The sequence below is a fragment of the Dermacentor silvarum genome, chromosome 7 (genome assembly GCF_013339745.2).
Source record: "Dermacentor silvarum isolate Dsil-2018 chromosome 7, BIME_Dsil_1.4, whole genome shotgun sequence".
NCBI lineage: Eukaryota > Metazoa > Arthropoda > Arachnida > Ixodida > Ixodidae > Dermacentor > Dermacentor silvarum.
The window spans coordinates 115731481-115744877 of record NC_051160.1 but is presented as its reverse complement, the minus strand read 5'-3'; the positions used below and the strand labels follow the sequence as shown (position 1 = coordinate 115744877).

Genomic DNA, 13397 nt, shown 5'->3' with positions numbered 1-13397 from the left:
ATAAATTACGTAAAGGCCCATGAAATGAACAAGTTGAGAAATATTTTGATGAATACTTGTCATTCAAGAACCTTGCTTACATTTTTGTACATATGCAACGGCCAGGGAAAAACCTAAATGACGCTGTCCTTCGTTGCAATAGATTGCGCAGGAACAGCTGTTACCGGTCGTGTATTGTAATTACACCGAGGTTATAGTCGCAACAGTGGGTACATATAAAAGCAGGAGTTCTGCAAAATATACATTGGAAGTGCGAAGATAGAATGGAATATACAAATGCGAAGATACAACTTGATAAAGGGCAAAAAAGTGTCGCTGGAAACAAAGTTCACTGCTTGTATACACAAAACCTCGCAACCAGATATTTAAATATAGGTATAAGTCTCCAATAAATCTACGTATTTAAGCAAACGTCACTGTATATAATGCGCAGATCAAAGCAAATAAACACGTTGCGTAGTCACAGATAGTAAACTTTGCGCACAGATAGAGAGATGATCTAGGCAAGAACAAAACTATGATCGCAGAAATCGTGATTTGTAATCGGGCCATGCGGCAGTCGCGACAGCGCCATATGGGTAGAATAATATAGGAATAATACAGAAATCAGTACGAAAATGTGTAATTTAACTGCCTGCGCACTGGCAACAATTATTCTGCACCCAAAATTAAGTGAGGGTATTGCTTCGTCTCAAAAAAGAAATAAAAGCAGGTAGCTAGAAAGGAAAGAAAAGGACAAACGAAATCCACAGATGATGCGGCAAGTTCAACTACCCAATATCCGAGTGTGTTTTTGGCAAACGCCGCGTGGGCCGGGCTTTCAGTGAGCAAGGTCGGTCAAAATTGGTTATTGATGTCCTCGTAATTTTCGTATTCGCATGATAATTTTGATCATGATGCTAACTGCAGAATAAACGGCTAAAATTTCTGCGGTTTTAAAAGCTAACGAACAGTCATACGTTTTCATAATTCCAAGCTTATGGACCTGAAGGAACAGAGCTTTTTACTTGCATGGATTTTTGCTGCTTCGCTATCTAAAGGACAAACTTCTCTCGGCGGGGAAGTTGAGCGAAGCGGTCAATGACTTCGGACGCGTTGATGCCGATGTCTCTGTGGGTGTATAGAAGCGCCAGCCTAACCATGCGTTCCACAGACATTGCAGAGCGCAAGTTGTTTTTTAGTAAACTCTTGTTAAAAAATATTCTCTCTGCGCTGGTAATGGTCACTGGAAGGGTGACTATAGAATCTGCAGCAGTTTGTACACATTTAGATAGAACCTGCAGTCGCAATGAGAGAGGGCATCTATTCCGGTGCTAAAACCTAAAATGCTAACTCGATGGCGGTGGCATTCTTGTTTAGGTAACTTGCACAAACAGTAGGCTGTTCGATTCCAGCGATGTGCGTCGTTTCGTCAGGAAGTATGGAGAAGCAGCCTGCTTTGGCAACTAGGTTTTCTTTGATAATTTCACCACAAATTACTATAATTTGGTTTTGTGCATCTGGGCTTAAATACGAGGCATTACTGGGGCAACTTTCCAACTGGTTCTTCAGATATGTATCTCCACAATCAGCTCGCATGCCAGAAAGCGCTCTGAAAATATTTCTATTTTCAGTGGGGGCTATGCTTCAATCCATAGGGCCACTGTCCCCGTGGCCACGGAGAGCCAGACCTTGTCGCCCGCAAAAAAGTTCCTCGATAATAGGCCATTTACTTTCTTCTGTTTTCTCATATTTTACTTTGCCTGACCTGGTCCAGCTGATCGATCACATTAGGCACGCTTCCTGAAAATGTTTGGAGAAAATTATCAGCTGCTAACTCACAGTCATGGTGATATTTAGTATTTTCGTGTGTGTGGAAGATTTCGAACACGTGCTTTCATTTCGGGAACGGCTTGGACACGAGGGCTCCAGTGCACGCATGTTGGCCCAAGTTTACAAGAACATCAACCCCATAAAATTCCAGAATTTAAAATCTTTTAAAGAACGCCTTTGTAGATGTCAGTGCACCTTTGGCGTCAAAAGTTATGAGAACTTGATACCCATAAAGTTTCGTAATTGAAATCCATGCGCTCCGTAGATTCCGCGGCCGTTGCGAGATGCCGCAACGCGCCCGCTCGCTATCGAAAGCCCTTGAAAGCTTGTGCTCGGATGGGGCTCATTGCGTTACGTGACTCCAGGTGCAAGGGCGTTGCCACGAAATCCAGGCAGAGTTCGCAATGTTCGTAATGTTCGTGCCGAAATGTCTTTCGAGCGTGAAAAAGACATTGTAGACAGAATCCAGAATGATTCCCGGCGTCGGTGGTATACTTTTGGTCGGCGGTGCATGCCGCACGAAAAAATTGGGGGGGGGGGGGGAGTTAGAGCCCCATCATCCCCCCCCCCCCCCCTGGCTACGCCCCTGCTCGTCGACTCTGTGCCGAGTACATGTAGCCTTGACAATAGGACGACTAAAGAAGATCCGGGCAACCGAAGAAGCCGCTCATCTTGAAGCGCATCGTGCGGCCACGCGAGAATCAGCGCGTCGGCGGAGAGCCGATCGGGAATACCGTGCCGAAGCTCCAGCCGAGAAGAGGCGTCGTTGAGTCGAAGATCCCGAGTTTCGAGAACGAGAACGCGAGAGTGTGTGTTTGAGTATCCAGCGCTGTCGGATTAAGCTAGGTCGATCACAAGCTTTGCTATTTGCTCCAGCCGTGCACCAATAGTGCAAGCTGCGCTCATTTTTTACAGCGAAAGCTGTATATGGCTAGGCGAAACGAAAAACCGTTCGTCCCATGTTTCGCTAAACGTCTCCATTGGCTGCGGCGTCAGTTACGTCGTTCTCTACGCTGAACAAGCGCGCGCGCCATTGGCAGCGTCGTTATTGACGCCGGCTCCTCGGCTCGCGGTTGTCGCATGCGTTCGATATCTCGAGTTAGCTCGGCGTCGTGGTTAGCAGCATCCGCCCGCCATTGGCGCTTGCGTTCCACTACAAACACAAACATGTAACCAATAATTGAGAAACGCTTCAATACAGAGTCGGGATTAACCCACTGCTAAACAACGGGGCCACACGTTTCATTTTCGCTGGTTAACCATCTGTGTCGAGTGCCTGGGCGGTGTTTTTTTTTTTTCGTGTGTCTTCGTAGTGTATATAAATTAACAAGTGTATTTCTTTTGTTTTTATTTTGATGTGCTTTTATAGCTTTCTTTCTGTGAATTGTGATGACGCATAAGGAGTGTGTTTCTTTATGGGAAAAATAACATGTAATGTAGTGCTGCCTTGTAAGAGGGGCCCGAATTCCTGTCAAGTGAACAAAATTTCACTTTTTGTTCGGGCCTCCTCCATTTTGATGTGAAAAAAATGAAATAAAATTGTATTGAATCAATGGAAATGACCCAGCCTCCCCCCTCCCCTCCCGTAAAAAGCATGTCTGGCCAAGCCACGGACACTTAGCTCGGGGTCGTGGTTTCGATCCGGGCCGCGGCAGCGGCATTCCAATGGGGGCGGAATGCGGCCTCCCAAAGAGCAATGCGCTCGTGCAAGAACGCTGATGTGCCGTGAACTGTGTGCACGTTAAAGAATGCTAGGTGGTCAAAATTAATACGCAGTCTCCCGCTACGGCCTGCCTCATGATCAGATCGTGGGTCTCACACGTAAAAGCACAAAGTTAATTAATTATTTTTTGCGGTTTCACATGTCTGCCACACGTCTCATGTTTTTGCTCTCTTTCTTTTTCTTTTTCGCGCTGAGCAGACTTAAGGATAGCATGGCAGCTGTGCTGGATCCCTCACATAAGACAACAAGTGCCCCCAAGAAACGTGCCAACAAGTCGATCTCACCGCCCGAGTGCGGCCGAGTCAAGCCCTTCCGCACGCAGGACGACGCCGCCAAGGCCATACCGTCAGCAATGCTGCAAACAGAGGTAAGAATTGCGCTCGTGCGCGCGGCGCCATTCTTTCTATACAGTTTCATTTCATATGACGCATAGCTGTATTAATTTCATTTGTTAGGCGTTTATGGTACACCATAATCCCGGAGACAGAAGAAGATGATTCCCGAGAGCGAGCGAAAAATGCACCGAACGCGAGCTGTAAATGAGGCTAACCAACGCGAACCCTCATCTCTCTTCGCTTTAATTTCGTGCTCCAAGAATGTTTCGAACAGCTGCGTCGTAAACTAGTCCAAACAGCTGCGTTGTAAACTAGATCATCATTCGCGCAGGGGCGTCTGTGTAAACAGGCGTATGGCGTGTTACGACACTCCCGACCCGAGCACATGAGGGTTGGATCCTCCGGCGTGGAGCCGTGTGCGGCTTAGCCGTGTCTGGGGACAAGGGGATCCTGGGGGGTGAGTCGATGGCGGGTGTTTGAAGCTTTACGGCGCCTCGACGGAGGCAACACACCTCTTTGGCCTCCGCTTCACTTAGACAGCACCCCCGGACTGACCCACCCAGGGGTAATCGGCAGGCAGCTTTTCCTGTCCCCCTCTCCTGACCGTTCTCTCTATGTATCTCTCTTTTTTACCTTTCCTGTCTTCTATTCACTTCTCACCTACGAATTTCCAGGTGGCAAGGGCTAACTTGTGCGTGATAACCAACCTTGGCCATACTTATTGGGTTATCGGCGATGTACAGCTGGCGACGGCAGGTCTTGTCTACGCACAACTCTTCTCACATCACCTTGTTGGGCTGCGTGGTGGGCGGCTGACACTGCTGTCGAAATCAGTAAAAACTTTATGGCTTCGCCATGCCCCCGACTCAGTAGATCGTCCTCTCATAAAAGGAGGGTACGCCAAAGATTATAGGCTTTCATAGATTATGCAAAAAGCATTTGATTCAGTAGAGATACCAGTAGTCATAGCGGCATTGCGTAATCAAGGAGTACAGGAGGCATACGTGAATATCTTGGCAAATATCTATAAGGATTGCACAGCAACTTTGGTTCTCCACAAGAAAAGTAGAAAGATACCTATCATGAAAGGGGTCAGGCAAGGAGACACAATCTAGCCAATATGATATTCACTGCATGCTTAGAAGTATTCAAGCTCTTAGACTGAGAAGGCTTAGGAGTGAGGATGAACGGCGAATACCTCAGTAACCTTCGGTTTGCAGATGACATTGTCATATTCAGCAATAACGGGGACGAATTACAGCAAATGATTGAGGACCTTAACCGAGAAATTGTAAGAGTGGGGTTGAAGATTGATATGCAGAAGGCAAACATTGTCCAATAGCCTGGCAAGGGAACAAGAATTCAGGATCGCCAGTCAGCCTCAAGATTCTGTAAAGGAGTACGTTTATCTAGGTAAATTACTCACAGGGAACCCTGATCATGAGAAAGAAATTTGCAGAAGAATAAAATTGTGTTGGAGTGCATACGGCAGGCATTGCCAAATCCTGAGTGGGAGCTTACCACTGTCGTTGAAAAGAAAAGTGTACAATCATTGCATTCTACCGGTGCTAACATATGGGGCAGAAACTTAGAGGTTAACAAAGAAGCTCGAGAACAAGTTAAGGACCGCACAAAGAGCAATGGAACAAAAAATCTTAGGACTAACGTTAAGAGGCAGGAAGATAGCGGTGTGGATGAGAGAACAAACAGGGATAGCCGATATTCTATATAGTTTACATTAAGAGGAAGAAATGGAGCTGGGCAGGCCATGTAATGCGTTGGATGGATAACCGATGGACCATTAGGGTTACAGAATGGATACAAAGAGAAGGGAAGCGCAGTCGAGGACGGCAGAAAACTAAGTGGGGTCATGAAGTTAGGAAATTCGCAGGCGCAAGTTGGAATCAGTTAGCCCAAGGCAGGGGTAATTGGAGATTACAGGGAGAGGCCTCAGTCCTGCAGTGGACATAAATAGGCTATTGATGATGATGATGACGATGATGATGGTGATGACGCCAAAGAAACCTTTCAGTTTTTTGTTGAAAGCGCGATGTGCGCTTTGGCAGAACCTTTACTTGAACTTGCTTTTTGCACCCGATATCGGTTAAAAAAATAGCCAGGCTGACGTTTCGCCGGGGCACTGCCTACCGGATGGGTCGGTGCGCGAACACGGTCGGCATCGCGTCTGCCCACAGCCTCAGCTTCTTCGTGGGTATCCCAAACTCGGCGAGCAGGCGCAAATCGTCGTTGTAGCTGTCTGGCGTGGAGTGTTCCGCGAACAAAACAAAAGCGTCACATTAGCGCCAGCCCATCCTGCCCACATTCATCTCCCAAGCGTTACGCTTGACGGGTTTCTTGGGGAAGCTGATGAACTATACGGAGCACTCCTTGCTCCGTTCGCTTTGACATCAGATAGCATCAGATGGCAATACATAGACACCGCGGTGGCATTGTTTCAGCCGCAGCAAGTTGAACAATTCCAATGGTAAGCAGAACAAAGCAGAAGTTTCCCGTATGCGCGCACAGCTGAAACACGGATTCTTTGACGGAATATACTCGCTCGCTCCGCAAGCATGCAGCTTGTTACGTCACGGCTGGTGAGCGTGCCAGTGTTGCTCGACTGCTATGCCGTTCGAGTGTAATATTCAAAATTAAATTACAAATTACGCGCTGGCTAAAGTGCGCTAAGATTTTGCCAGCGTGTTCTTGAACGCACAAGGATTACCTCACACAATACAGATTATGATTGAAAATTGGGTGTCATGCCTCCTTTAAGACAACTTGAAGGCGAAAGCCCGAGTACCGATACATTAAAGACGGACACATGACTTATACATTATCTCTTTTTCACATTCTCTCATTCCTCTTAATTCGCTTACTCATCCCCGTAATTCGCTTAGACATCCCCCTCAATTCGCTTAGTGTACGTCACTTAGTCATCCCTCTTAACTCATTTCCAAAGGTCGGGGGTTCGACTCCCACCCCAGGTCGTGGGTTCGAGTGCCTCACTTAACTATATCTTAATTAACGGTTCCATAAGTATATTCGCCTTCATTAACACCAAAGGTCGTGGGTTCGCCACCCACCAAAGGTCGAGTGTCTTTATTAACTCTATCTTAATTACTGTGTCTTAATTAACTTCGTCTTAATCACCACCAGAGGTGGTGGGTTCGACTCCCGCCGAAGGTCGGCGGTTCGTAGCCATAATTAAAAGCAAACGTGTGGATTCGAGGGTTCGTAGCCTTTGTGTACGTTTCGTGTCGACGCGTTTCCTGTCATGGTCGACTGACTGATGAGACCATAAGGCTTTCGCCTTAATAAATCCTTTAGGATTTGATATGCAACTTGATAACGTGAACCACGGGTCTTACGGAGAGCGAATACATGGAGAACAGCAGTAAAAAAGACTACCCGGGCACCACCAGCGACCAACTAATTCGAGGGGATGCTCCTCCATCATTTGCAAAACGCGGCTCCGTACTGTGTTCTCTTCAAGAGCATGGGAGTGCTAAAACTGCAAAACTTCTGTGCACGGGACACGGCAAGTGCCTCCCGGGTACACTGAAACTTAGCTGACTAACGCTACTTCCTTACATGTGCGCTGCTGCTGCTTCCGCGCCGCTTCCATTTCTTGACACCACCATTTATTCTCATAAACTGACCATGTCCGCCAGCAGTACCTCCTTGGATGCGAAGGGTAGTCCACCGTCTGAAAGCGTTGTAGTTGGGACCGAAAGTTTTTCGGGCACAGCATGATTCACTGACCCACCTCCTTCTCTTTTCTGGCTAACCAGGCTCCATTTTTTTTTTTTTTTTACCTCTGTGCGGCGCATTTCAAGAGGGGTTTCAGCAAGCTTTGCATTTCGCGGGGAATCACCGAGTTATTCTGGCTGCTGCTGTCCATTTGTGGTGGTGCAGGCGGCGCATGCGTGTGACGCGGAAGCACCATGTCTGTGACGTCATCTCGCGCGTGGCTGGGGTGGTTCTTTCGAGGAGAATAGCGCGCTGGCTTTTGTTAAAATTAGCTGCTGTTTTCGCGGCGTTCGTCGGTGTAGTAATTTGTAGACAGACCCGCCGTGGTTGCTCAGTGGCTATGGTATTGGACTGCTGAGCATGAGGTCGCGGGTTCGAATCCCGGCCACGGCGGCCGCATTTCGATGGCGGTGAAATGCGAAAACACCCGTGTACTTAGATTTAGGTGACCGTTAAAGATTTAGGTGCCCGTCCAAATTTCCGGAGTCCCCCACTACGGCGTGCCTCATAATCAGATCGTGGTTACGGCACGAAAAAAAACTATTTAATTTGCGGACAACTTCGTCACATCGTGATCTACGCACCGAGCCTGCGCGCTTGTAGTGCCCAAAGCTGATCAGCAGCCATTTCGGCAAGGTTAAGCGAAGATTTGGCAGGACCTAATGTTATTCTCCTCTGAAACTTGAGACCACGGACACGAAACGCTGGATAACCAAGCAGAAACACCAAGCTGTCATCGGCGATGCGCGAGTACTTTCTGTGGATACGCGCTACCGGTTCTGATTCCTGAATGGATGTCTCGACCCATAAGTTCTCACTACACGGATCTGGTGAGACCTCACCTTTTGGGGAAAAAAACATTAGTAATGGTGTCTCTTCTACGTCTTCCCGTACTCTGCATTGTTTCAAACTGAACAGCTGTTAACGAAGTTTTCGTTACACTTCCTCACTCGCAGGCTAAAGAGCAACACCAGGGCTGCTGGGCCGGTACCAGCAAGGGCTTCCCAACCCTAGCGACCGCCGAAGCCAGGAAATTACACGCGCCGATGTCCCTCGCAAGTTTGAGCTCCACAGGCAGCAAGAAATTGGGGGCGGTCGCCAGCGCAGTAGGGGTGCCTCGCGCTTCCTTCGATGACCTCGGTGGCAAAGATGGCAGAGGCACCAGCGAAGAATCCAAGAAACCGGCGCAGGCGACAGTACGTTCTTCGAAGACTCTGTTTACCAAGCGTTGTTGTAGCGTGACCTCGTATCACTGGTTTGCACGCAATAATAAATCGGATAATGACCGTGCTCGTACTTGTAGCGTTACTATACTACCTGCTGATTGGCTTGTTTAAAGTGTGATCTATGAGTGCTACTGCAGGCTGCTCCCATTCTAGGGGCTTTGTACGACAGCAAAGTTGTTGAGGCTCACAGCGCTCGCACTTTAAATATAAAAAAATACAATTATTGGTGCTTATCTTCGACCAAAACAATTATCGCCATCTACCGGGTGTTTCAGCGAACAGTAGCAACATTTTTAAAGGTTGCCTGTGGCAGATAGCACAATTCTAGTTCATGAGCTGGTCTACTTAAACAGAGGGACTATACTTGCACAAAAAAATTGAAATGCATAATCGGCTAATTTGGCGAGAAATGCTTTGGCGTTACAGTTACCTTTGTGCTTCAATGCGTGAAACGACGTTTTGTTAAGAAAGTAACTGGAACGCCAATGCATTTCTCAGCAAAGTTCGGGAATTAATATTTCAAAACTGGTGTCGTCCTGAGAATTCGTTACAAGTGGATCCGCCTAGCGAACTCCGCGGCTAGAATTGGTAAATTGCAATATGGACCGTAAAGTAGTGAAAAACCTGATTAGCAAATTTTTGTTGATTAGTCGATTACGCATTTCAATTTTTTTGCAAGCAATGTCCGCCTCTTCGAGTAGACCAGCTCATGAACTCGAATTGTGCTATTTGCCACAGGAAACCTTTAACAATTTTTGAAAGTGTTCCCTGAAACACCCTGTATATTGGTACAGCTCCTTTTTTTTAGCCCTTCGCGCCAGATACTTCATGTCAGGAACGATATGTCAAGCTTAAAGAACCGGACAGAGCACCAAAGAAAGCTTACACAAGATAGATGACGATTATTACTTAAAGACAGCGTGATCCCCATAGATGCTCTAAACTTTTTCATGCAGTGCACCTCTTGTGTGAGACGTGCCTTCAGCAAGAGATGCACTGCTGAACCAGAGCGCATGTTTTGTGCTCGGCGACGCCTTGGTGACAGGTTCTTGCATGGCCCACGTTTATTCTTGCCGCGTTCGTTCACACGGACGGCCTTCTCGAGCGATAGCATTACAACGCGCAGATACTGCTTGAATATTATTTTAAATACATCGAGCCATTTTCGCAGTGCAAATGTGAGAAAGGAGAAATATTTTTCTCCTTTCTCTAACAGATACTGATCATTCATACCTCTAGACAGGCATCCTTCAGCCTAATTTGTGTCTACTGCAGGATTGAGACGTCTCCCATCATCCTCTTATTACCCATGTCGTTGGGCAGCCAAGCTGCCCCCACCCTATCACCGCAAACTTCCTGATCTATTCGCACCATATAATCTTCCGCCGTCATCGATGGCGTCTATGTTCCCTTGGAACAGATTCTGTTACTTCAATAGACCACAGACTACCTGCTGTGGAATTACCTTAAGAATTAGTCGCGGGAGTGTGGCTGCCTAGACGTTGACGACTCATAGCTACGCATTGCAGAAATTAGATTGAGATCAGCTTATTACATAAATAAACTGCAAATTACCTGCTCTATGAAGTGCATGACCTGGTCAGGAATTATTTTAACGTAAGTAGTGTCCGAGTTCAATAGACCACACACTGTCTGCTCTGCGCATTGCATGACGTGCCCAGAAATTAGTTTGAAAGTACATGTTGACCGTAAATGTTGGTGCTTTCTCTCAACCGTTCGTTTTTCGCAATCTGTTGGGGTAGTTTATGAGCGAAAATGCACTCCTTGGTTGCTGTCCTCGCTAATATGACAGCCGAAACCACCACGAAAGAGATGAGACACTAGAGGTGTGAAGCAAGTTTTTCAGTGTACAAAAAAGCCTTACAATTTCAACCGGCTACTAGAGTTGTAGCTCTCTTCCACCAAGAGTGAGAGGCGGTGCTAATATATACATATTCTCGTTACAAAGCTTGAAATTGGGTTCACTACAGCTAATAATGTGTGCGCGCTTGTTTATGCGCGTGGGGATGCGCAGGCGGCATGCCTTCGTGCCCAACGACCGTCAAAATTCCACTGAACACGACCTCAATTCTCGCGTGCGCCCCTCGAATTCACCATATAAGCCGTGTAAGCAAAAAGACCGTCCAACCGAGAGTTGAAATGGCTCCAGCTCAAGCAATGCCGATGGATGTTTGGAAAAGCGCAAATACATTCCTGAAACAGTTCAGCAATGAAGAATGTCAGAATGTGGGGACACTTGACCCTATTTTGGGGGGCCAGCCTGTGGCAAATGGTTTAAAACCTACAACCTTCCCTGTGGTGGGCATTAAACCAAGTTTCGTGCATAATTACTGGGGCGTTGCAATGGCTATGAGGGATCATTTATTAGATGCCTCCGGACATAAATTGAGCCCAAATTATTTTCAAGCACTGCTAAACGTTGTTACGCAGGCTAACTTTTATTCATTCCTCAGCGAAAGAAACGCTACCATGTCGGCCGCCATTATAATTTCTGACTTAAAAAACATCACAACGGTACAGCTGCTGTGCAATGGTAGCACAGCGCTGTAAGCCGGTGGTGTCGATATTCTCGCTTTACCGTGGCGTGTGCATTGATCGGCAGTTGCTCTCAACACCAATGAAACTCTGGTATACGAGAAAGTGCAATTGTCACATAATAACTCATAAGTGCATCGAAACATTCTTGTTGTTGACGAAGATTTCCAGAAATATCTCCAAGTATTGCTTCCAAACACGACTAAGTCTCCTAGCACTGCAAAGTAGCCATGGACGTGTCTCAAAACGTGCACGGCATTGAGATGTGTCCAACATTGTTGCAGGCACTAGCCGAAGTCCACCAAGTGTATGCCTATTAAAACAGCTGCCACGGGATTCCGATGCAAAGTGCAGTTTTCTGGACGTAGTGATCTTCCCTACTCCCGATGATCTTTCAAATAAAGTTCCAGGAACGTTCTTTTCCAAAAGCCAGTGGTGCTTTGTGAAGCTACTTCACCGATTTTTCTGTGTATTTTCTAGGGTTGTCGAAGAACTACTCGTAGGAGCCAGAGTAATACAATATAAATAAAAAGTTTAAAGAAATGTCATCTACCTCAATGCAGAACGCGTTTCACATTGTGTTTAGCCTTGGAAGTCTTGCAAATCTTGGAAGCCTTCGCCAACAGCTGGAACTGCAATTACGCAGACGTTTCCGACCGTGAATTTTGTGTACTTTAGAAATCCAGTGCAGAAAGGCGCTGCAATGGATTTCCGCCACGCTGGTCCTGCCTTTTGCTTCTGGCTCTCGTCGCCGTCTTGCTCACCGCGGTCGCGCTCGCATTCCTCGTCTATCTCCTGGACGGCGCAAAGGACACCCCCATTGTACGGGTGTGCCACACGCACGAGTGCCACGAGTACGGCCGGCGGCTGAGCAGCTCGCTTAACGAGTCGGTGCGGCCCTGCGACAGCTTCACGCAGTTCGTGTGCGACGGATGGAGGCGCGAGAACGAGCTCGGCACCTACGAGCTACTCGTCGCGCAAGGGCTGGAGTCCGTGACGCGCACGTTGGATGCCATAACCGTGCCGCAGGTGCGTGAAAACGCCTGTTATTTGCCTAGTAAAAATGGCGCGTCAAGGCCAAATAAGTTACTATAGGTGACAGATCCGACCACGCAAAGGAGGTCTTTCCTCACGCTGTTCATCCGTCACCACACAGCTTTATCCAGCGTGCGACTTGCCAGGCTCGTCATTTTAAGAATTATACTTGCACTTAACTTTATAGTCCGCCTGGTCTTTCTCATGCAACAAATAGCTATTGACCAGTAAATATTCCGTGGATTGTAGGACATGTAGGTGCAATCGTTTCTCTATAACCCTTAGCGTATAGGTTCTGATTTTGGAGTGTCTATACCTATAGAGTGTCATGGACGCTGCGTAGCCATACGGTAAACAAAGCTGGTGATAACGTAATGTTACACGTTTTTGACACGCACACAACGCACCAGCGATACCAGTGCACCGGCCTTAGGCGACATGGTAGCACCGAAAGCTAAACGTATTCCTGGTGGTCTTTTAGTTATTGCCTTCTATATCGCACTTTAAGATCCTTTTAAGTCAACACTGGGTAAGAGTGTGGAACAGCAGTTGCCGAAGGAGCTAGCTCATGCCTGCTCTCTCCTCTTCCCCACCAATTCATTAAATGACGTCAGTAGCACCCGCTGAAAGTCACGTAAGCCAACTTTCGTCGTGGGTATCCCTTCACTCATCATCGATTCCCTAAGCAGCAGGGCTCTGCAGCTAAATCGTTCGCACGCGTTTCCTTTAAAATTGAATTAAGTTCCAGCTTTCGTGCGGCGTCTTCAGTAGACAACCCAGCTGTCCTGACAACGTCCTCGCTATACTGCCGAGAACGGTTACAAAGCGCACGTGTTACCGCTGTCCACATTGTTTTTGAGCACAGATGCTCACACGTACAGGCCCGCAACAGTCCATGAGGCAGCATTGTGGCGATACGCAGGGAGCACTCGTTGGAAAGCTGACTATACTCTAGAA

At 47.3% G+C, this 13397-nt stretch overlaps 1 protein-coding gene across 1 annotated transcript; it reads left to right on the top strand.

Moving 5' to 3' along the window:
• The first annotated feature begins 3674 nt into the window (after nucleotides 1-3674).
• LOC125947187 (uncharacterized) lies at nucleotides 3675-13339 on the top strand. The gene is made up of 4 exons (XM_049671580.1): nucleotides 3675-3902; nucleotides 8580-8819; nucleotides 12084-12434; nucleotides 13322-13339. The coding sequence occupies exons 1-4, from the start codon at nucleotides 3675-3677 to the stop codon at nucleotides 13337-13339; spliced, it is 837 nt and encodes a 278-aa protein (XP_049527537.1).
• The last annotated feature ends 58 nt before the right edge of the window (nucleotides 13340-13397 follow it).

What these genes read in the sequence shown, in the direction of transcription:
- LOC125947187 (XM_049671580.1), top strand. Translation starts at nt 3,675, where the DNA reads ATGTCTGCCACACGTCTCATGTTTTTGCTCTCTTTCTTTTTCTTTTTC. An exon ending in CAGCAATGCTGCAAACAGAG is followed by an intron (nt 3,903 to 8,579) that starts GTAAGAATTGCG and finishes CCTCACTCGCAG; the next exon opens with GCTAAAGAGCAACACCAGGG. An exon ending in AGAAACCGGCGCAGGCGACA is followed by an intron (nt 8,820 to 12,083) that starts GTACGTTCTTCG and finishes TGTGTACTTTAG; the next exon opens with AAATCCAGTGCAGAAAGGCG.